The sequence below is a fragment of the Ambystoma mexicanum genome, chromosome 9, assembly GCF_040938575.1.
Source record: "Ambystoma mexicanum isolate Mex_15411 chromosome 9, UKY_AmexF1_1, whole genome shotgun sequence".
NCBI lineage: Eukaryota > Metazoa > Chordata > Amphibia > Caudata > Ambystomatidae > Ambystoma > Ambystoma mexicanum.
The window spans coordinates 253157169-253182624 of record NC_090931.1 but is presented as its reverse complement, the minus strand read 5'-3'; the positions used below and the strand labels follow the sequence as shown (position 1 = coordinate 253182624).

At 46.4% G+C, this 25456-nt stretch overlaps 1 protein-coding gene across 2 annotated transcripts in view; it reads left to right on the top strand.

The window, feature by feature from the left end:
* The first annotated feature begins 4710 nt into the window (after window positions 1-4710).
* The window catches only part of SLC37A2 (solute carrier family 37 member 2), a 497972-nt gene continuing 477226 nt past the window's right edge, over window positions 4711-25456 (top strand). Inside the window, exon 1 of one of the 2 annotated variants that reach the window (XM_069614558.1) lies at window positions 4711-5455. In XM_069614558.1, the coding sequence (XP_069470659.1) occupies window positions 5397-5455 (59 nt within the window). In that variant the 5' untranslated portion in view covers window positions 4711-5396. The remainder of the gene's footprint in view (window positions 5456-25456) is intronic. The other variant, XM_069614557.1, reaches the window with a different exon arrangement.

Below are 25456 nucleotides of genomic sequence, written 5' to 3'. Positions count from 1 at the left end.
ATACCCTCCACAAAAGGCACCGCAGTCATAGACTTTTGCATATTTTTCTCAACTCTAGATGAGCTCAATTTCCTGTCCACTTGGTCACCAATATTATTACATGATGACACCAACTCACCTAACTGTTTAGAGAAGAATTCTATCTGATCAACATCATACTCTTGTTTCTGGGCCAAAGATAAACCAAAAGCCTTCTGTGACCTCAAGATAGTTTCAACATTATTTTGCAATGAGTTGATCTTTGAGTCTAAGATTTCAAATAATTTAGCGAGGGACATCAGAGCCATATTCATTGCTTCTAATGTTACAGGAGCTGCTTTTTTTATTATCAAAGTCGGGCTTGCAGCTGAACTATTACTATTTAGTCTCCTCGCAGTCGGTGGAATAAATGAAATGGAGCTTTCTGATTCTGAAATATCTCCATTTTTAAATAAAACAGGGGACTTAGAGAGGTCGGATTCGTCATCTTTGGCCACAAAACAAGAGTCCGATGACCCCAACTCTATAATTGCATTGTCTTCAACAGCAACACACTCTTGCTTCTGCGTGGACAGAGGTGCTAAACTAACAACTCCTGAGCGAGCGTTCAACAACATCATTGAGTCCGATAAAGAAATATTACAGTGTTGCTCTCCCATCTCAGTATCAGCATTTATGACCTGGGTCAATCGAGGGCTCAGAGCGGGTTGCTGGATAGCGGAACCCGCTTGTTCATTATTGAGAGAGTGCGCCTCAACACTTGATACACTTAAATTATTACATTCAGCAGTTCGAACCACAGTACGTGTAGAACGACCAACGTCGAATCCGTAGTCTCTCAGGTCACCTGCAACAAAGTCAAGTCGTGATCTTTTCTTCTTTGTTCGCGTATCCAGAGGCGCACTTTTAACAAAAGGACGCGTCAATTTGGGGGTGAACGTTGGACTATCTCTTGAGGTAGACTCCAATAAGGCACGCACTCGTTCCGCACAAGGCATACCAGATTTAAGAGTGAACATGGTTGACACTTTCTTACTTCAGAAAGTAAATCAGGACCCTCAGTGCTAGGCCGCCCAGTACGTGTGTTGCCAACCAATCATTTATTTTAGAGCTGACATGTATTTACTATTATCAATTTAGAGGTTGTTCCAGGTGGAGCTATCAGATATGTGTAACCCAATCAAACGTTTGACACATATAGAGTCTATATGTAGTCAATTCCCCTAACTTGTCTTCCTATCCTGTAGGTTTATTAGTATGATGGCATCATTATGACGTGTTTTTGGTTTATAAGGTACTGTTTTGTATGAAAGCTCTGAGAGCTGAGACACTATTGCTTGTATGCTGTCCCTGCTTTATTTTGGATGTTAATGAAGCTGTGGTTTGCCTTTCACTTTGACTATTTCCATCATTGAGTCCGAGTTTTACTGGCTCCATGCCTACTACTGCATAAATCTGGGGTTTTCCAGGCCATCATTACAAAGCACTGAATACAAACGAGTAAACACAATCATGCTGCTTTCTTCCACAACATGAACTTTGGTTTACTACGGAGCAGCAGTACCAAGCCTGCTAGGGGAACTCAAATGGCTGTGCCACTGTCGGTGGCCATGGCAACTATGAGGGTGTCCTTGGTCAGCGTCATTCTTCACAAAGATGCCCATCATCCAGCAGCACAACACCCTCTCCAGTCACCCTTGGTGGAGCATGTGGAATGGGACAGCAATTCAGAAAAGGGGGTCTTTTTTGGGTGAAGCAGTCGGTTGGAGGAGGCAAGGGATTTGTTATGGAAAGTGGCGGGATTCCACGTCACCAAAAAGGCAGGGTTTCACCTTTTGTGATTTTGAAATGCAGCACTCAAACCTTAAACCCCATCTAGGTCGTGCCCTGCAATATGTTTACATGATCCATACATTCCAAAAACAGCAGGCAGGAACCACAGGGGTGCAGCGCTGCAACAAGCTTAGATGGACAGCACTCCTGAGGATAAGATCTGAGAGAGTTGTTCAGAAGAAAAAAGTTGCAAAGATGTCCAAGTATGAAAAGACAAGTTCAAAATAATTAGCGTGTGAGCACAGCAATATATATTTAAATTAAATGTACTTTATTTCATTGGACACACTGTGAATTCGAGTGTGCAGGGGTGGTGACCTTGGACATTAGGTCCAGGCAATTTCATTCCCTAAATATGAAAAGACAACAGGAGCAGGAAGTGCCAGGACTCTGCCTAAAGAGGAAACAAAAAAGAAAATGAAAGACGTCATGACACATAAATAGGTTTGGTCTTGAGACTAGGGCCTGAGTACCAAACAATACATAGAGCACCATTTAGAGACAGATGCTGGGGTGGGAATCGGGTAAAGATTAGCGACTCCCCCATAGACTGATCATATGACCTGCCTAAGTGGCCCCGGGGTGAATAACTATTATTAGCACATGGGGGTACTTACTGACCTCCTCTCAGCCAACCGGAGTATTTAGAGTATTGACTGCATTCTGAACATTATGTCTTCAGAAGCAGACAGGGAAACAATAAAGCAATTCCCAGGCAATATTTTTTTAACAAGACACTTGTTGCAACATGCTATTTAACACATCAAAGAGAAAGCTGAAGCTTTGGAAAATTCCTTCACTTTCTTATAGAGAAACCCTCAACATTTACATGACACCAAATGCACACTCATGATAAATCAGTTCCAGTCCAACCAAGTCACAATTAAAATGCTTAATTTATGAAGACAACCATGTTATTTAAAAATTACAAAATAAAACCACATTTAATTTACTAACTCAGTTTGTCTATTTCCTTTACTCACTCTTAAAGTAGAAATGTTACTTCACAACCAAAAGAAGTAGCCAGCATGTGCTACTAGACCTCGGGATGAGTCATGATTGCTTGGGATAATGGCCCTTCCCCATTGTATGGACCTCTGCTTCACCTCTGGCCATAACTTGGTAGCAGGTCATTATCCTCTGATAACTGCCCCTCCCTCAGCATATAGTGCTATATTACTTTTGTGGGTGAGGAAGCTTGGATGCTAACTCAGAGTAGAATCCTGACACTGTGTGTTGTTATTACGGAGCCCCTGTAAGTTTACTCCAGACCGAAACAAAGCGCCTGAGGCTCTCTTCTGCCCTCATATTTGTCTGTGTTCTTTGTTTGCACACTGGAACTGGTTGACGCAATCGGTAGAGCCGAATAGTATGGTTGGTCGGGGCATTATAGAGGTTAAGGATTGTTCAAGTCCTATTCCACTGTACTAAGGGCAAAGCGTGGGATGTCCCTGCTATGTCATTCCAATGCGCAATCATTGCTCTAGCCGTGACTTTGCAGTGCGCATGCGCCATGCTCTCTTTCATATGATATGATGTGGCATTTATAACGCGCCTGTACACAAGTGTTTCGAGACGCGACAAGACAAGGAGGGGGAAACAAGGGAGGACAAAATAACGCTCTTACTAGGCCTTGTGTCAATCAGATCACGCAAGTGCAGGGAAGAGGGAAGGGGAGAAGTTCTGGGGAGGGGCAGAGCAGTTAACTCACAAGTGCAGCCCGCGGATGGCTCTTAAGTGCTGAGAGAAGGGACTGTAGGGTTGCAGATACAGACCCTTAAATTCTGGGGAGCCCGAAGGCAGTGCGAAGGCATCTGGACATGCAGGAGCCTGGGCCCAAGTTCAGAGGGTGACCAGGTGACCAGTGAGTGGAGCAGTCAGGTGCATCAGCAGGGGAGAGGAAGAGAGAAAGCAGAAGCAAAAAGGAAGGTCTTGAGTTGCTTCCAGAACCAGAGGTGGTTCTGCTCAAGTTTGAGAGAGGCAGGGAGGCTGTTCCAGAGGGATGCCCCAGCCGAGGAGATAGATCTGCGCCCAACTCTATGTTTGAAGCATCTGACCCTGAGAGAGTTGGAGGTGGATGAGTGAAGAGCTCGAGAAGGAAGAAGTTTTTGAAGAGAAAGTTGGAGGCAGAGCAGTCCCAGCCCCCAGAAAGCCTTGTGGACAATGCAGAGGGTCTTGACGTTGAGCATTGCAGCCATATGAAGCCAGTGAATAGATTTCAGAGCTGGTGAGATTTAATCGCTGGGCTTGAGGCCAAGGACAAGTCTCGCATTCCTGTTCTGGATAAGATGTAAAGGTCGAAGAGTAGAGGCAGGAAGATTTAGAAAGAGGCTGTTGCAATAGTCCAGCCTAGAGAGGACCAGAACTCTGGACACAGTGTGCTTCTGGGGAGTGCCTGAAGCACTGCTTTGGGTGTCTGTAGGGATTTGAGAGTGGTGGTGTCCAGGGATGCAGGGGAGCAGCTGCAGCAGTTTGTCACAACACTATGGGATACTGCAGGTCACTGGGATCGCCTGTAGTTGACTCCTGGGGGTGGGGAGCTTGAAAGTATATGAGCCATATATACTCCTTTGCACTATTTCACCATTGTACTTGGCTATCAAAGAGTGGCTTCTTAATCTAGTGCCCTTGGCTCACAGGATACATTCCAAGCAAAGGCATAGAGAGAGAGGGGTGTTTAACCTCGGGCCTCCACCGAACAGAGCTCCGCCAAGCCGATTTTTGGCGGAGCGTAGTTCCGTCTGGTACCGACCCAATTCCTCCCCTGTAAAATCAGATCCCTGCCGTTCTTAAATCACCCATGCCCTTTCAGCTCTTTCGTGTTCTCTGTATGCGTTGCACTCGGTCCCTGCCTTCTCGTTCCGTCTAGTTCACTGCCCTGATTCCCGCTAGCTCGGTTATCTTGCTCTCTCGGCTCCAGAGCTTTCAGCCCCTCCCCGGGCCGCTTCTGCGGCCCTCCTCCCTCGCAATCACATGCCTTCTCCCAGCCAGCTCCATTGTTCTCCCAGGTCCACCCTCTGTTTACAGCAGCCGGCCCGGGAGGCAAGGTCTGAATGGGGCTCTTTAAAAGGGGAGCCGGAGGACAGACGTGCGAGCCGAGGGGCAGCAGGACACCCGGGCGTGAGTCGCGCACAGCTGATCGCGGGAAGGTGAAGTCACTGGTTCCATGGTGGAAACGCGGCTGAATCACGCCGCACATCCCAGCCCTGAAACGCTACGCCGGGTATTTAAAAGCCAGCGGGCGGTGCAGGAGCCAATCAGCCCGCGATCAGGCTACAGCCGAAGCCAAGCTCAGGGACCGGGCTGCTCAGCGTGGCATTATTCCGATAATAGCCCGGTGCCATTTTAAAACCTTTTAAATAGAAGGGACGACTCTAAGAGCTGCGGACTAGGGGGGCATTTTTCAATTGTGCCATTCACGCCTTGGCCATTCAACTTTTTTAAATACTATTAATTGTTTTTAATCAATTTAAGCTTTAGGCTGCATTTTCTTTTACTGGCCCCGTTGGATTTTAGTGTGCCTTTGCCCCCGGCTCGCTGCTCGTGTTGGCGGTTGCTGCGGCTGTGCCCGTGTCGTAGAAAGCATGAGATCTTCCCTGGCTCCCGGGATCAGGCTCCTCCGGTCCGTTTCCACGGACGGCTGGTGAGTGATGCTTTCAATATCTCTCTGTCTCTTGCAAGTCCTGCTCCGAAACTGACATTGATGTGTCTTCTCCGCGGTCACTGTCTGTGTTTTGCAATCTTATGTTACGGGTTGTATGGGGGGTGGTCGGAGGTTCCCGCATGTATGGGGGGGTGGGGGGTGGAGGTAAGTGACCCGCCTCGATATCGTCAGCTATAGGTTCCACATCCTACCTGAACGGGTTTATGATTCATGCGGCAGCTTTGCCTCGTACGTGATGCTGCTGCTGCATTCCAGATCCTCCCATCTGACAAGATTCTTACATGTAATTGGAGCACTCGAACGGCGGCATTCCCATTGCAGACGATGGTGCAATTAATGGCTGGTATAAGTCCTCTGTCCCAAGATACCCATTTGGTATAGCCAGGGCAGTTTCTAGTCCATTTGGTGCCCAGGGCGAAACACTAGGAATGCACCACTCCCACCGCACCCCACGCGCCACTCCCAAACTACACCATTCAGCAACTCTTACCCAAAGTCAAACAGTCCGTCACACAAAGAATTAATTGTCATTTGCAACAGTGGGTCACTTTTTCATTGGTGCCCAAGACAATTGTATGCCCCAGTCCCACTTAGGCTGCAGATAATGAGGACTGGGCACACCAAGAGAACATAATTATGGCACAGGATGCAATATATACAACCAACAAAGAACACAAGATGATGAAGGGGGGTTTGGAGGCAACATAAGCCAAAAGGGCAATGACAAGGAGACACCTGAACCAAATAAACAATCCCTTTAAAATTCTTTGAATGGGAATCGAGTGTATGCTTTGATACAGTAAAGTCTGACTTGTTATAAGGATACATGGACCCGTATTATTTATTTATTCATGCAATGTTTTTCGGGTACCTGTATATTTATTTATGCAATGCTTGTCGGATGCAGGTATCCGACAAACATTGCATAAATAAATACATTATCCGTGTCCTTGTACCCGACAAACATTGCATAAATAAATAAACCGGGTCATGGCTTAAAGAATATTTACTCAGCAACATTGGTCAAAACTATTATCAGCATAATAAAGTAACCCATCACCAGTGCCATGGAAGTGGTTTAAAGTCTAATTGATATATAGTTTGGCAGAGAAGCAGCATGAAAGAAATAGCGCCGCTTTACACTATTATTTTTGCCATTTTCTAGGCTTGCAGGGACGCACCATGGGCCGAAACGGGTCTCCGTTTGTACCGTGTCGGGGCCCACAGTACGTCCCTGCAAGGCACGCCCACTCCCCACAGTCTACTGTGCCTCCCCTCCCATCACGATGCCAGCAAGAAACCATTCAGTGATTAATAGCCCACTATTGGCAGTTTCCTGCCGGCATTGTTTGGGAGGGGCTGGTCTTAACTGCAGGGGGACATCAAGTGTTTTCATTGTTGTGCTTATGCCGCTGTAACTGCCACCTCCACCCGCGCGAAAGTGGTCAGAGTGAGCCTCTGAGTCATGTAATGTCAGGGCAGCACCAGCACCTGACCCGCGGAACTTCTCCACGGAAATGCGCTGCCTCACAAACTGGGGAATTTGATCCCCTCCAGAGGCTCCAGGGACCGGTGCAATAGCGCCCCCAGGGCTATTGCGCCCCGCCCGGCTGCCCGCCTCGCCCGGGCCAAGAAACGGGCCTGGTATAGCTGTTCTCATATTAACACCCGCCACATACTCCTCATCCTAACTAAACACAGCTAGCTGAGCCCACACCACCAGCCTAAGTGTCTCTTCTGGCCTAATGCAGCCAGAAATCACTCTGGGTATCAACCCACCAGAATTAACACATATTCCTGACCTCCTAACCACCACACCTACCGCTAAGAAGCAGCTATCATACAAGTGCCACACCAGCTGCACACATATCCGGTGCACCCACGCACCTTATCTCTCTCTCTCTCTCGACTTGAACTGCAGTTTCCAAGGGCGTTCAACCTACCAGCGCTTTGAGATCATACCAATGATACATAAGGTGCTATATAAATGCAAAGTAACATAACATTCCAATTTTTTTTCTGTCTCTACTTACTTTGGGGTGAATGTTCTAATAGCGAAAATGCACCCCTGTTGGTCGAGAACCAGCTGGTAATATCCCTTGGCCCTCCATTTAAAATCCCTCGCTTTACTCTGGTCTTTCATTTTGGGCCCAGGGCCTTTATCACCAGTTAATGCCCTTGGAATCTGGTATTTATTGCTTAAATATGGAAACATTATTTCAAATTCATTTATGCATGAAGCCGTGATGAATATGTACCATGGAACTGACCGCAATTGTGAAGTGCAGTGGCCAGCAACATTAAAGTTTAGCCGCAGCTAGTTATGATCATCAACTGGGGAGTCTGGGTAACAGGACTAATGTACAGGAGGGGACCAGTGAACGAGCTACATCGAGCACAGTGGGTGGTGCAGAAGGAAGGGGCGGGGGAGGTTGCCTCGGTGACTGAGACGAGCTAGTCACCGAGGAAGGTATGGTGACGAGTGAAAGAGCCAGGGAGAGCAGGCACTGAAGGGAGTTTAGGAGTTTGACTTGTTGGCAAGGGAGTGACCAACAAGTGAGGCGGAGTATCCAGTGAGTGAGACAGAACTACAAGTGGATATGGCGGGAGGACCCTTGAACGAGAGATCCTATGTAAAGTGTCCAGTGTGGGAGATCATGAGTGGGAGTGGCCAGCCTATGAGTTAAGGGCACCAGTGAATTAGGCAGTGGGAAGTTGGCATGAAGGACCGAGTAGTGACTCGCCAGCACGCAATAATGCAGTAGTACCAGAACAGTAAGGGTGGCAGAGTGCCCAGCGAATGGGCGCGGGTGATGAGTAAACTGAGTCTTGGGGCAGTGAGTGAGTCAGTGGGAAGTGAACAGGGCAGGTTGGGGAGCTAATGGATAAACCTTGCTGCAAATGAAGCAGACATATCAGTGACCTGGGTAGTAACCCTCCGAATGTAGCAGGTCAAGCAGGCAAGGTGTCCAGTGCATGCATTGATAACGGCCATCCATGCTCCATATGGGGGAGGCAGGCCTGGCTTGCAACCTAGAACATTGTTTGTTCTTAATGTGCTGAATGTATTCATCCCTCATTATGACTGACTTGCCATTCCCTGAACTTATGGGGGCAATGCGTGTTCCCATTCTGGGCAGATTATGGGGCCTACCACCCTTTTCAGGGAAATCAGGAAGTGGTCATCTGCCTTAGTCGAGGGACACATGGTTTTTCTGAAATCACGTGACCTGTCAGAACTCAACCATATCATTCTTGTTCGCTCTTTGCTCCCGCCTGAATCCCCCCCCTCCCGAATCCCATGTGGTTCTTTCATTTCATGTTCCTTAATGCTTCGTTTTTCTCCACTTCCCACTCCAAAAAAACAATGAATTGTAAAACGACTAAACGGTTCGGCTGTGGTTTCTCATAAGTAGACCCTTTTCTCTGTTCTAGTGCCTCCCGCCACATATTTGAGGGTGTGCTGCACTTTTAATACTGGGAGTTCCATGGTACTATTTTGTATTGTCCAAGGAAAGATGGAGTCTTGTGCCAGGTCCAGTTGGAATGTGAGCCGTAACCTTCAGGGGCTTGGGTGTTGTGGCTGCTGCTTGCTCACTGACGCAATCGTTAATGGGTGGACTTTATGAAGGGGTACAAATGAAAGATTTGATGAGCTGAACGCAGTTCCCGGGAATCGGGCATCAAACAGTGAGGAGGGTAGCCGCTAGCTTGTAGCATAGGCAATTCTACTCCAGATGCTTCAGACTATACTTTTTGTCCATCACACGCCGGCAAAATGTCTTCTTGGGGTTTCCTAGTGTACCTCTAAACTCATTACACCTCCCTCCACACCAAAGTTAGGTTTCTGTCTGTATGTCCCCAGTTGGCCATGGGAGTCAGAAGCAGAGGCTGCTGTCACTCTAGCCCGGCTCGCCAGCAGTGCTGACCCCTCTGTTTGTCATTTGTTTTACACTTGCGATAAGCTGGTGAGCAGAGATGACAACCATTTGTTCTCCCCACCCCCCTCTCACCCCAAACCCAACCTCTTTGGGTTTGCCCCACAGGGGACTGAGAACTTGGATTTAGTTTTGGCAATAAAAAGGGCGTGGATGTTATTGCACATAAAATAAAAAAATAAATAACCTATTGGTGAGTGGGTTCTGGGAAAAGATATTCATTCTCCTGCGTCCGCGGGATGACATTTGGTGGTCCGTTGGAGTACCAAGAAGGACTGAGTTTCCCTCCAGGTGCCTCTCCTTCTATTCCCATTCCATAGCCTGAAGCTATGCTTTTTTGTCCTTTGTCCGGGTGCTTGGATGTACCCCTGGGCAGCTGGTGCTTTGCTGTGAGAGGCCTTTCTTAGTTTGTTGTCCCTTCCTAGCTGCCATTAGCACCCTGGTGTGTGTCTCCCTTCCCGTCTGGTGCTAGTGACATTGGGCCATGTGTGATTGCAGGTGAATATGGCAGGGAGTTCTGACAATAGTTGCTGCACTGTTATATTCCCTATGTCTTATGGCATTGCCCCTTTGCCCCCCGCTTATTCTCCCGTGCCCTGAAGCTCCATGTGTCCCTTTATTACGCGGCACTGAACAGACCTGCTGTACATGTACTGCTCTGCAAGTCTGTGCAGGCTTTACTCGGTCTACCTGATCACACACGTCGTTCCAGGCCTCTCTATAGGGGGCGCCACTTCAGACCCTCTGCTGCGCCTGAAAGGCAGTCGCATGCCAGCAGCTCATCTACCTGCCCGCTAGCTCATCTACCTGCCCAGGGGTGGACTTGCCTATAGGGAACCCTCGAGATTTCCCGGTGGGCCTCTGCACCATGGGCCTCTTGTGTGGTATTTCCACATTTTCTCATAAGAAAAAGGTTGGGCTTGATCCAAATGTGTCATATGGGGCCACTTTGAAAATTATTTCCAGGGCCTCTTTTAGTTCCCAGTCCCCCCCTGTACCTGCCTGCTGGTTGTCAGTGACCTGCCATTGACATCTGGCAGGCCCCCATAGTGCGATACTCACCAGCACATGACAAGCCCAGTGCCTGTGGGGTTTGGGGCCTGCCCTGGTCATCGGGCAGGCCCCATGGTGCTAGGTACCACCAGCACCATTGGGGGTGGGAGCCGCGCCTGCTGTACCGCTGTACATGCGGACCTCTGCCACCCTGCTGGCACGAGGGCCCCACGGTATGGGGCACGCAGGCCGGTGCCCCCACGTGTAGGCCTGAAGCCTACATGGGATGAGACACGGACTCGGGAGTTGGGAGTTCCTCTTCTGGAGTCTGCAGCCATTCTGTCCCACGTGCCTGCAGGGGCTCCTTTTTATTAACTGTCATGGCCCGTCTTAAAGGGGCCATACACGTGGGAGGGACACACATAACACCTGCTAGCTCATCTACCTGCCCGCTAACATGGTTCCCTTGCCTCCAAGCTGCCTTTGGCAACCCACTTCCTGTCTAGTCTGATTTCTTATCTATTGTACCTTCTTTTGTGATGTTCCTCCTGTATATATGTACATGTTTCATGCTAAATACATGGTTCACTTCCCCTGGCAGGGCTGGTGGTTCTAACCCTTGCCCCCAGAGCCCTGTCCTCCCCTCGGCAAAGCCTTCTTATCGCTGTGCGCCCTGTAACTTGTTTGTTCACGCCTTTGTCCCGGCTTCGCCAAGGTGCGCTGCTGGCCCTGGGGGGAGCGCTTGAGAGCAGGGAGATAAGAGGGCTGCGGACCCTCAAACCTCCTCCCTCGTCCGGCCAGGAATTGTTAACGACATTTAGGAGGGGCGGGTAAGAACCCCCGTGAAACGTTGAAAAGTATGCATAAGAAGGAACTAGGGAATGGCCCGTGTGAAATTGAAGTGCATGATGTAAACGCGGAAGGATAACCGACGCCGATGCGCGATACACGTATTGCGGGCAATCGTGACTGGGTCTTTGGAGGATGAGAGGTGTGGGAGGGTAACGGGCTCCCTGCCCAACGCTCGGCCCCCGTTAGCGCCGCGTACACATGCTGCTGATCTGTGTCTAGTTTTCTAAGCCCAAGTTTACTGATGGCATTAAACCGTGGCTTGTTAATGAGCTGTGCACCGTCCCGCTGTCTTCACTAGCACGCTAAATTCCACCTCCATGCGGGTGCCAGCGATCTCATGTTGATGAGACGCTCCAGCTGGACCCCCCCCACGCCTCCACCTCTCCCCCCGCTTTCAAGGGCTGTAATAATACCAAGCAAGGCGTATACTTTGCAAGGAGCCCAGCCATGTTGTGCTTGGCTTGCATAGGAAGCCAGCAGCGCATGCAGCTGTTTGTCAGTGGAACCCTTCTGAGTTGACATCCCACGAATGGGAGGTGCATGTAACATGTCACTGGGATGACCTCACCTCAGGGCAATGGAATAACATGTTCTGTGCTTTTCTATCAATTCCAGTGGGGGTGCAGCGGGAACAGTTAACAGATTAGGGTGGCAGGACCCCCGGGCATTTTGTTTCCTCCTGTGATGCTTACACCTCACATGCACACTTTTTCCACTCCCCCTATTTCTGGTCCATGGGAATAATGAACGGGTTGCTTTGGGGGCAGTACACAACATGGGGCCTCGTTCCGAGTTTGACAGTATTTTCGGCGCTAAATCCGCCCCAGCAAAATCTATTGCTGTTACTACCACTTGGTTCCGTGAGTTTACTATGCGATTACAAGTAGTGTTAGTCCTCGTTTAGGGCGTCTGTAGGACCCCATTGGATTTTTGGCACAATGATTTTTGGAGGAAAATTTGAGGATTTACGACAAGCAGCGAGCTGGAGGTAAATCCTCCCACTTTTTCCCCCAAAATTGGCTGAATTACCAATTGGTAATTTCGTCAAAACATGTAATTCGGTGGTGCAGGAAAAATGGAGGTAATTCTATTACTGTCAAATTTCCTCCAATTCTTTTCGCACACTGCCAAACTCTGAAGGAGGCCTATAGAATTATAGATGGGCATCTATCAACCGCACCGGTTATTTTCCCCCACTGGGCCCGAGTGACATCATGCGGAACTCGTGAGGTAAACTGGAACCTCTCTGGTGGATTTTGTGTCCGTTGTTTAGTTTCCCATTTACAATTCTAGATTTCATCAATTGATTGGGGCATCGCAGCTAGCATAGGCCACTTCTGAAATTATCGCAGAGCGATCGCTCACCATACCAAACATTCATTTTAGGCCTGTCGCTGTACCATACCGTGTTCCTTCCCTACACTGAGGCCAATCCATTGTAACCTCCCAGAGCCCAACATTGCTGTGAGGCCCATCCCTTCATCTAACTATAGTCAGAATCGGTTAACTATGTAGCAAGCTGGTTCATCTCAACACTTCCAAATATAATTAACATTCACTATAATTCTATATTCCCCCAACTGCCCATTTGTGATATTCTGTTACTTCAGAGTACTGTGTCTCCAAAAGGAACTCTGGCACTGGATGCCCCCGTGACTGTAATATCCTTTTTATAATTTTAACCCGGGGCACGATATTCTTTATTATTGTTACCGGATTGAATGGAGCGGAGGCTCTTCGATTGATGTTTGCTCAGGTCTCTATGGCACCTGGACTTCGGGTATTTCAGCAGAATGATTTTGGGCAGCCACCTCCCTTCTTCTCAAGGCATTTATCACTTTTGGTCACTTTGGGTTCGGGAACATGAATGTGATCCTGTTATGCAGTTTTGTTCACCAAAGAAGCGAGTACACTAACCACAAAAGGGGCTATTTATCAGAAATTTTCCTCAAAGTGGAAGTTTCATGAGATTATATCTACCACCATGGTTGACACTATTATACTATGTTTGTGTATAATTGTAATGTGATCAATTCACACCATTACTAACATCACACAAACCAATTAATGCCTATAAACTGTAAACACATTGGTGTTAACAACAGCCAGAAATGTCAAGTGGTATTTTCTCTCTCTCTATTGTGTTTTTCACACATGACGAACGCTTAAATGGTGTCTTATGCTTTTTTAGTGTTATGTTTTGAGAAAATAATAATTAAAATATGCTAAATGTATTACCTTGACCGTGGTGGTAGATATAATCTCATGAAACTTCCACTTTGAGGAACATTTCTGATGAATAGCCCCTTTTGTGTGATAGAGGTGGGTAGCTAGTGGTTAGTTTACTCGCTTCTTTGATGCATCTTTCCTAACATACCACAGCACTCTTTACAAAAAACTGAGGAACCTTTTTGCTCACAACACTTTCTTACGTTCTGTTCACCAAGACAGAATTCTACATGCTGTACGTAGTACCGGAATAGTTGGCCAGGCATCCACAGGAGGGTTTTCTTGGGCTTGAGGGTTAAAGTATCATGCAGTGTTTCTGTTGATCCAGTAGTATGACTGAATTGGATGCTAATTTATGATACACATGCACATGATCAAAAGGAATGTAAATGTTTTGACAGGGTGATTTTCTTTGTAATGCACCAAATCACCATTGTAGGGGTCTCAAAGCACCTAACGTTGTCCAAGCTATAGGGCATATTATGCGCCCACTCCAGCACAGCAGATATTAGTCTGCTAGAGGAAAATGAAGATGGGGAAACAAAGTGTCAGGGTTTCCTACACGGCACACGCCAGCCTGGGAACTCATTCCCCTACAATGAATGTGGCGCACTGTAAAAAGCTTTATTTTTAGTATAGTACGGACTCTTTTTGAGTAGGCCCCCAACCCGTCCTGCACCCAACCTCCACCACCCATTATCACAATAGACCAGGAACCAGGCCGGTGTGTTGTCAATGAATACTTTATCAATTTATTATTTTAATATCAAATCAGAACAAATGAATGGCAGCAGTCACTAATGTGGTGGCAACACAAATGCACAGACTTCTAGAAAATAACCAGGTTGAGAGGCACTATGATGCCACTCCTATTTTGTTTTATGACGAGCAGTACAAAACAATTTCACTCAAATGATTGCAGGAAGGTTAAGCACCCCCACCCCCTCAAACAATTGGATTGAATCCCTTTGAATGGAAGGCAGTGGCAGCAGTAAGAATACAATGAACACGTTGGTTTTGGGGTGGTGCCCACCGACACAAGGTGGGGAACTTTTGTTTTGGAGTACAATGGGTTCTCAATGATTTAATACTACTGCTATGGGACAGCACACAAGGGAACTTCGGGCAGCTTACACTAGGAGACAAATAGGGCTTCAAAACAGACTAGCTAGCACATATAGGAAATTCGATTTTAATATAGGTAAAAAATGAAAAAATAAAAGGGAATGGAATTCAAAATCTGTGATCAGCGGAAGAGATATAAAGGAGGAAAAACGGTTTTAAACAGGTGAAGTGAAATTTTTAGAAAAACGAAAATGGAAATCACACAGATTTGACTGGGCTGAAAATGACAGGCACGCTTTCAACAATGAGAAAGGCATATAGGAACCACGGTGTTCGGTGAAAATGACGGGGGCAACCAACAGGTAGGCTTTGGACAAATAGATTACCCACAATGGGAGCAATGGTTTGGGTTTAATAGGACAGATGCAAATAGGAATGACACTGGCAAATGAAAATGTGCTTAGCAGGGCATAATTTAGACACAGGGAAACATTCGGTTTTCAGCTCACAAGGGGATTCATTCTTTTGGGCAACACTTTAATGATTAGAACAATTAACAACAACACTGGGAAAAAGATTGTTGGTTTCGAACGCCAACAATCCCGATCCTGTGCAATTCAACGGGGGAATTAAATGATTTACTTACAAAAATACTAAGGATTTACACAGTCAAATGAGAGGTTTTTCAATGGGCATATGCTAACCTACACAGGCAAATTAGAGATTCTTCTATGGGGAAATGGCTGAACTACACTGGCAATTTGGGGTTTTCAATGGGGAAATATTGGATGCACTGTTGCAAAAAAAAATGAATGGCTTTAGGGCTGGGGTGATTGCTACTTACATAGCAAGCCTGTGTTTAAGTTCCAGGAAAGCCAGCTGGATCTCAGGACACTCTGGAAAGATAGGTCAGGGGGTCTGGTCACTTCACTCTAAAAGATGATAAATTTCAGCAGCCTTCTCTCCGTCCTCCTCTTTCTGTCTTCCCCTGTTGTTGAGTGTCTTGAGCCCTTGTACAGTCCCTATAGGGGAAGTACCCTACAATGATCCCTACCGCCAGGATGTCTCGCTTTCTCGCTTTCTTTCTTTCTCATCGGTGCAGTACAAGCCAGAACAAATTACAGTGTACAGGCTGTATCTATAGTAAGGCAGGGGGCGCTGGCTGACTGATCTATTGCTTCAGATGGTTGATATAATTGGCTCTGAATTTAAGGTAGGATTTCTCAGCACGTAAAGTTTGGGGCAGTGAATTCCATACTTGGGCTGCCCGGACGGGGAAGCTGGAACCTCCGGCCTTAGTCAGTTTGAATCTCGGAATGATGAGTGTATTGGAATAGGTGATTCTTGAGGGTCTGGATGATCTTCTTTCTACAAATCTATCAGAGAGATGGGGAGGAGCCGCATTGTTCAGGGCTTTGTGAGGGAGGCAACTTTCAATAAGATTTTGTCTTGGGTTGCCAGCCAGTTGTTGTTCCGCCTTATCTTGGAGATATGGGATCGTTTCGAGATGCGAAGAGCTGCTCTCAGGGCATTATTTTGTAGAATTTGTTTTATATGTGGGATTTATTTGTTAGCCCCAATATATAAAGCATTACAATAATAGTCTAGATAGGATGAAAGCTCTGGCTAGAATCATGCAGTTGTCAGTGGAGATGAAGTGTTTACCAGCTCTGATAAGCTTACATGTGTAAGCTGTGGCTGAGGCCAGATAATTCACCTGTTTGTTGAAGGAGATGGTGGCATCCAAGTAGAAGCCAAGAGTCTTCACTTCCTTGGCCACCTTGATAATATTACTGTTGATCTCGAAGGCATGGTATTCGTGGCCTAGTTTTTTGAGGTTGGAGTGTGTGCCCAGAATGATTAGCTCTGTTTTGTCATCATTCAGGCATAGACCATGAGTGGCCATCCATGCCTGGATGATGAGATAAACCCTATTTACCAAGGCCAAATCGTCGTTGTAATCCCCAGAAAGTGGGAGGAGGATCTGGATATCATCTGCATAGTTAGTATAGGTGATACCCAGACGGTCCAGATCATCAAAAAGGGGCTTAGTAAATATGTTGTATAGTGTCGGTGACACAAAGGAGCCTTGGGGAACGCTGCACAGGATAGGGATGGGGTCCACTGCATCTGAAGGGGAGAACACCCTCGTGGTCCTTTCATTTAATTTTTCTTTCTTTCTTCCCAGAGTCACGGGTAGATGCATTTTATATCCTTAAAACTGCCTGGAAATTGCATCAAAAATGGCATAAAAATGAAACCAATCCTCAGTCTGATTGCTGCGCAAAATGCCTAAATTGAAAATAGTCTTAAATTAATTGGGAGTGTCTGTTCAGCAAATGGGAGGGTGGCTTCATCCCCCACAGTCTTCTGTCTCCCTGGGCTCGTCTGTGACCAGAGATTTTTAATGAGTCTCGTTGAAGTCAGTGTGGGCTCTTTTGAAGTTGGTGCAACAAGGACTCGCACCTTTTTGTCATGCTTCAGCCAGGGTTGACTTTGATTTGAAGTCCCTGCTTTTACTGCCTTCGGGGCCAGCCAGTCTGGGGAACAATGGACTTCCAACACCTTCAGCAGCAGATTCTATTGCAGGGCGTCATTAGATGGGAGGTGTGACATCCAGGGCTGGAAGTGGGGCTTTTCATTGTGAAGTTTTGACCTCAGCCAGAACAGGTTTTTCCTGAAGTAAGTGCCTCTTCACATGTTACTGAGTTTTGGGGGTGAAACCTAATATACATTTGCTTTGGTTACCCCACACATCAGGTTTTGCTTTCCTGACATTTTTCTGTGAACAGTGATATCTTTTTCCATTGTGGCTTTTTAAAGCCATTTTTATTTGCAAACACATTTTTGCATTTAATGTTTAAAAATCCTGTTTTCCATGTCACAGGATTTTTTGATTCCTCCTTTGTTGGTGAATTACACTACTGTTTGTCCACTAATAATTATAGCTAGGCCCCTTTCCACATGGCTCTCAAACTTTACATGAAACAAAAGAAAAAGCCAGGAACGGAGTAAGAAGGAAGAGAGAAATGGAATGAAGCAGAGTATAAATAATATTATTCTATGGATGCATGAGGGGCTTGAGAAGTGCTCTAGCTACCCTACGTATAATGAGAGGCATTAGCGTGATGCGGGTGGCAGCCGGCCATTCAGAAGGCTGGGAATGCGGGCTGATACTCCCAATCTAGCCCACATTCCAGGTGCCTGATGGCCGGCTACGCAACCGGCCACCACCCCCACCCCCTGCACTCTGTTTTCTTGTATATATTTTTTTTAAAATCCCAACCCCACTTACCTGATTGTGGTGGTGGCAGCGCTGAATGCCGCCACTGCAGCAGTTCTGCTGCCACTTTTCTGGCCACCATGTTAATGGAAGTGGGGCTCGGTACGGAGCCCTGCCTTCTACTACCATGGCGGCCATTTCGGCAAAGTATTTTCATTCACTGAACGGGAAGCCGTGCATGCCCCGTTCAATGAATGAAAATGTTTTTTTTTTTTTTTCCCCAACACCCCATGTTACCGCTATGGTAACCCGGGGTGCTAATGGCATTCTTTACCCCCGTATGGCCCGTGAAAGGGTTATGTCCCAATGCCCTTGTTAAACGCACTTGCATAGGGCCGTTCACTCGGGCTAATCGGCCTTTACCCGTGGTATGGCCTGTGGAACTGGTTAAGAACGCCATATTATTGACCTGGTCACTACTTGGTTAGACCTCTAAAGGTCTACAGAAAAGGCTGCCAAGGACAAAATAGTCCAAAATAAAAAGGATTTAGAGAGCGAAGAGGGTAAACAAGGATTTAGAGGAGGAAGAGGATTCCAGGAATGAACACCTGTTTTGCAATACACATTTTGAATTCCGGTGTTAACGAGACACTTGGGTGTTAAGTGTCCATGTTTTCTAGTTTGAGATTAGGTGTAATCTAGTGCCATTCTGTAATATCAAAGCTCATCAAATTCCCACCCTGTACACCCTCAACTATATTACAGTATGTAACATCTCAAACGTCTTTTATAATGTAACACCATACTAATCGAATTTAGTATTTGGAAACAAGCAGTTCAATAAACTAGCATTGGCAAAGCCAAACGTTTTGGCTTTTGTGCAGGCATCTGTTGGGCATTTGCAAAGCACCGCCAGAGAATCCTATCTGGCTATAAGATGCCAACGGGTAGAACAGTTTATCTGGGCATATGATAGCATTACTTGTCAAATGTCTATGCAGAATGATGTGTTTTGGGAGGGGGCAAGTAATGGGTAAAACTAGTGATGGGGATTAGCATTGCAAGGGTCAGTCGGTGGGTAGGTAAATTACTAAACACTCCCCACAATCTGTTTGTTCCTCACTTTATCTCCCTCTTAGATTTAACCCAATCAATAGTTTTAGCTTCTAAGTGGGGCTAAAGCCCCACCTAATAGCCAAAACTATAAACCGATCCTAATCAGATAGATCTTTTCTTCCTTTCCCAGAGAGATACCTTATCGCCAACCTCCTTCCTGCCACCCATTGCTTAAAATACCGATTTTGACCATGCAAGTTTTCATGCAAGCATACACGATGCTGTTGCTAGAATGTCAGCTGATTCGGACCATGGACAACAGTCTAGGAGGCAAACTGTCTGTTATGAGGCCCGTGCATAGAGGCTGTCTAGCACCATAAGCATAGGCTTTGAGGACTTCCCCTGCCTACGTGTATTGAAGCGATTCCCGCAGGAGAGCACACCCTCTTCCACATACTCCCTGGCTCCGAACAGCCAGATTCTATAGTCCAGAAAGCCGGGTGTAACTATGGGCTCTCTTAAATGAGGGTTGTTTGTGGTTTGTGCCTATATTGGGAGCAAGTCCTTGCTGCCTGAAAGTTCTTGAGGTCTGCTAGGAGCTTTATAGGGATGGTAATGGTGATGTGAGAGGTTGGATTTCTTTTGGTCCAAGGCTTGGCTCTTTGTGGGGAGTTATCCTGTATAATCCAGCCTTGTATATCCTTCTCCACCTGGGCTGCAGTTTCGTCGTCCTCTTAATAGAGGGTAGCAGGGTAATCTTAGGTTCAGAGGGGTTGTAGTCTGCTTTTGCAGGTCTATAATGGGCGATGGGGCCCTTTTCCTGAACTGAGTTCCTCTAACATGTATTTCTTTTAGTTATTTGGAGGGGCATCGAGTGCTGCTGCCAAAATATGACATAATGGATTATTGCACAATGTACGCTTGTGTAACTAAACCACGATTGTCCAAAAATGTAAATTGGGATAATTAAGTATAGACATAGATGCAAAACTCCCTTAAAAGCAAAAAATGGCCTTTATTAACAACATCAACAATTGGAAGAAAGTTTTTAAAATAAAAGGCAAGGGTGGAAATAAGTGGATCGCCAATAGGAGTGTTCATGCGTATTATGGGGGGTTAACATCCCCATTAAGGCAGGCTGATATGTGTTTAAAAAAAAAATAATAATTAGCATCATCAAGCTTTTTTCTAATGTATGAAGTAAAGCCGGTGGGTTTGCGTTAAAACCTGCCCTAAAACAAATAATTTCCCCCATAGCAGACTCCCAGACCTGGGTAGTTCTAAATGGAGAATTGTGCAGTAGGTAGGAACGCAAAATCGTTTTCAAAACCCAGGCGGGATACCCATACAATCTGTGGCTGACCACATTCATTTTCACCAATGTTAACCCTCTCAAAAGATATTTTTCAAGCATCGTGATGGGAGTGCATTTGAGTGAATTTCATCAATATATTTCCAAATGCCTCCTTTCTTCAAGTGGTTTCTAGAGGCAGCCAGAACGAGTATTTAGCCTTCTGTGGATAATGTTTCTTTCTTGGATGACACTTGGCTCAATAAAAATTGCCTTCTTCAGGACCATAATCTGTATCCAGATGAGGAAGGATGGCTGGTGTTGGAATAATTGTAATGACAGCCATGCATGCCCATTGGCCCAAACAATATGGTGGGGTGCAACGCTTTTCAGTTGACAAATGGGTGCTTGGAAGCTGCTGTCCCTTCAACCAGAGTGGGACTGTGCATGATCACACACAGGAAGCATTGTGGGTGCCAGACTTTCACAGCCCATGGCTTGCATACACAGCATGCCCAAGGGTAGTGTGGCGTCCCGCCCCTCCCCGAAACCTCCCATATCATGGAGGAAGCAGGACAATGGGAGGGAAGGGAGGAGGCAATTAACGTGCCTCTCCTTGATTTTCTTATTCTGAGCCAACACTGGAGTTCGCACTCAAGGACCATGCAAGAAAAAACTATGTTCACACTTGTGGGTGCATGAGTGTGTGTTGTGTATAAACATAAGAAGGTGATGGCATTATCAGAGTTGGGTAACCTCTCTGATTCACATACCATGCTTGGTGGGTGCATACCAGGATTCTGGGGCAAAGCAGCAGGGGCAGTTTTGGGGGAAATTAATGTGGCATGAGTCCATTCCATGGGTAGCTTGTGGCATGATTAAGGTCTGGGGACAGTGGGCATGACATTGGGCAGTTGGAGGATATCTCAGATGACCCCTAGGCAATGTGCTTAACTGGATCAATTCTTTAAGGGCACTGCTGATACTGGCATCACATTTTATTTTCTGGGGGAATGTAGACCTCTGCATGTTAATTTTTGTTGTGGTTAAACCTGCGTTGTTTTGTGACTGACATTAGTTCTTTTTAGGGAAATGTCATGAGTTTGATTTAGCGGGACAACTCTGAAATGCCATTTTTTATTTTCTACATTTCCCCAGAATGTGATGCCGGTTTAAAAATGCCATACTAGATAATGCCTCGGCAAAACACACAACCATGTTGACATGATAATGTGCTGTACTGTGTCTATACTGAAACTGGAAAATGACAGTGTATGTGACGGACTGATCATGTTTTACTGCAGCAACACTGACCACTATGGCACTGCTGAAACAGTTATATTCCTCCTGGTGCAGTACTTCTACAGTGTAATTTCTATTGGTCAACAAATGCCCCCCCACAAGACACTGCTTCAGTGATGTAGTACACATGTAGTATTTCTAGGTGGCACAACTTTGATGGGCACATACATGTCATGAAGCAACAAAATAGTCCTATGACTTGTACAGAGTTCTGCCGCCTACATGTGCCATAGAATACCTCAGGGGAGGAGTCTCTCGGTTGTATACTTTAGTACACATGCCTCAGATTGTATATGTCATGGCAGCAATTTCATGGTTGCTCTACCAACACAGAGTAGCCACTTAATACACCCCCACCTCTCTGTGACCCTTCCGTTAGTGGGCCCTTGCTTTGCATCAAATGTTGAATTGATGTATACAGTGGTACTGAAGAGTTGGTCGTTGGCTCCAGCCACCAATTAACTATCCACAGGACCACCGGTCCCACTAATTCATGGGCGACTATGTGTGTATTTCTGTACAAGCATTTGTTTGTCTCAAGGCATGGTTGTAATGAACAGTGCATGGTCGTTCACCATGGTGTGTGCAACTACATGTGTGCCAATTTCTGTGTGTGATTACAACTGTATTGAACAGTTGTCTTAATACTGACCAGAGAGGGGTGAGTATAGGGGTACCAGACCCCTCACCCCTCAAATTAAGAACAGATAACATGATGGGCTGTCAATGGTTCCAGTATTGTAGAAATTAGAATGTGTGTTTTTAAAGATAAAAAAGTGCATGTGGGCGGCGCATATATTTGGGTCAGAATGACCCAGGAAGTGAAGGGTGTCTCGTATTACATGCATATTATGAATATGTAAAAATATATTCTGGAAACTGGATAGAAAATGAGATGTGCTTAAAAGTAAATATTGACTCACCATTTGATAGTATGGCCAAACAGACTGGGATGTTTTTTAAAGTGGAGTCCAAACGCAAAATGGCATTGTAAGGACAGGTGCCAAAAAGGCCTGAATCATGCTTACACAGTAGGTCTTTGGCAGCATCTCACGGTGAAATAATTGAGTCTGGAGATTAAATTTGAAACTTGGCCGGGAAAAGCAGACCTGATTGATGGTAAATCAGAAGAAGGCAAGAAAGGTACCAATTGGAACAGATCAGCTGAATTACTTGGCAGAAAACAAATGAACCTATTGGGATTTCCACGGAATGAGACATTGACTGAAACTTGGCAGGACCTCGAGAAGCAGATTGTTTTTGTCAGGAGTTAAAGGATGTGTAATTATGTTTGGCTGGGTCTAAAATAAACTTACCAGTATGTGTCAGTCAGCACGTGGGTGCCAATAATGAGCTCATGTGGGTATTATGAGTGACTGATAAGCCACCCAATCAAAGATAAGGTGGAGTTTCTTCTGGCTAAGAGGACCAATCCGATATGTCTCCTGAATTTGCATGTGGGTATTGCATCATTGAAAACGGTCTATATAAGCAAGTTGATTGCAGAGCTGTGTGTGTGCCTTTCCAGTGTATCCCATGAACTTGTATTAGAGATGACTGTGAATCACATCCAGGCCTCCGTCATGCCAGAGAGGTTGATAGGATGCAGAGGACCTTCTTTACATAAGTGTATAAATCGGGGTCTGCAGCCTTTGGCTCTCTAGATGTGTTGGACTGCAACTCATGTCGGCCCGCGTCAGCATAGTCCAAGGGCATTGAAAAGGTATAAGAAAGCGACATTTGAGGGTAAATCAAGGTATTTGCAGAACAACTATTACATTGCGTCCAATATGAGACAGAACAATTATGCAGTTCACTAACCTGGGCAGCGGGCGGACTCCGTATCAGCAACAAGGCAGATAGTGAAGGCTTCCCGGGAAACCCTGCTCCCTCCCAGCCGTTAGTTTCAGCTGCGGAGGAACCACAGTCCCCAGGGAAAACCCTCCGGGGAAGAAAAACCCTGTGTTGTTGTGACGGGATACTGTAGACCTTCGGGATGAATCGGCCAGCTTTCCTTCAAAGGATCCGGTGCGGACGAAGCTGGTCCTGGACGAAAGAAAGGAGAGGTGAGTTTTCTCCACTTTCGATAGTCTGCTGTTGATTCGAAAAGCTATGATTAACTTACTCCGGGTATGGAGTTGAGAGATTTGAGAAGTCTGTGTAAAGTCTTCGAGAAGGGGGTGAGTCCTATGAGGAAAGAGAGAGAGTTTCCGGAAACCAGAAGCGGATGTTAGTATTTGAGCTAAGATTGGGGAAGAGGATTGAAGGGAACTATAAACCCTCAAGAACTCACTCTTTAGGCTGGAATCGGACCTTATAGGAGAGGTGGTGAGCGGACGGATGACGGAAAATGGCCTAATGGAGGAAGGGGCAGAGAGAACAGGAAGTTAGATTCAGAAGACTAAAGATAGGAGGACGGGACATGAAACAGATTCCCTAGGAACGAACTTACGAAGCGCCGATCTGGAGAGTAGCGACGCATTTGCTGAACTTCCTGGTCGGATTATATGGAGTCACATGATCGTCGCGGCGTGAAGGTAAACAACGTGCAACCTCTGCAGCGTGAGCTTCACAAACAGATTCAGAGGCGTCCGCCATCTTGGGTGAGTAAGAATGCATTGTGTTGTACACACGATGCTGTCGCCAGAGTGACCATCGGTGCAAAGGTGTAACAGTATGCCCCCTCCTACGAGGCGCATAACCCGGCTTCCCAGGGTGCCGCCTGAAAAACCGTCGAACCAACGAGGGAGCATGTACCCCCGATGCCAATTCCCAAGTCCGTTCGGCAGGAGAATAGCCCTTCCAGTCCACGAGAAATTGCAACCGGCCTCTGTGATATCTGGAATCGCAAATCTCTGCCACTTCATACTCCGGTCCCGTATCTGTCATTATCGGAGGAGGACGAACTGCAGGGGTGCGTTGAAATCTATCCTTCACGGATAATTTAATCTGGGAGACGTGAAAGACCGGATGAAGACGGGCCCAAGAAGGAGGCAACGCCAGTCGGACTGCCACCGGACCGACAAATGCTTTTATTTTAAATGGTCCAAAATATTTGGGCGACAGCTTGGACGGCACCAAATGTCTCGGGAGGAACCGGGCTGATAACCAGACCGCATCCCCGACTCGAAGGGATGGCAGATCTTGTCGACGGCGATTAGCTGCCCTCTTGGCTCGATCTTGGGCAGCTAGCAGAGCTATTTGAGCGAGCTGTTGACCCTTCTGAATACCATCGACTAGACTGTCCATTCCAGGACATCTGGAGGAGGACTTTGAGATGGACGGTTCAAAGGATGGATGATAACCATAAGAACAGTAAAAAGGACTGGTCTTTAGAGCCGAATGACTGGCATTATTGTAAGCATATTCAGCCAAGGGTAGGAGATCTCCCCAATCATCTTGTGCCGCAGAAACAAAACAACGCAAATATGTTTCTAATGTTTGATTTAGGCGCTCAGTCTGCCCGTTTGTTTGTGGATGATATCCTGAGCAAAGGGCTCTATTGATTCCCAATGTTTGACAGATACCCTTCCAAAATTGCGAGATATATTGGGGACCCCGATCAGACACAATAGTGTTAGGAAGACCGTGTCTAGAGAAAATTTCTGATATAAAGATCTTTGACATCAGAGCAGCCCCGGGGAGTTTTTGCAGAGGAATGAAATGGGCCATCTTCGTGAAATAGTCAATAGTCACCATAATGGTGGTGTAACCAGAGGACAACGGAAGATCGACAATAAAGTCAGTGGAAATGACTTGCCAGGGCTTGTCCGGAATCGGCATACAGGTGAGTAAACCAAAAGGTGGATACCTGGGAGTCTTAGACTGTAGACAAACCGTGCATGCTGATACATAATCTTGGATATCCTTGGTTATCCCTGGCCACCAAAAATGACGAGTAATCAGCTCAAGGGTGTTTTGATATCCTCGATGCCCGGCTGCCTTGGAGTCATGACACATGAACAGGACTTCTTTCTGAAGTGTTGGGGTCGGAATGAATACTTGATCATTAAAAAAGTAGTATCCTTTCT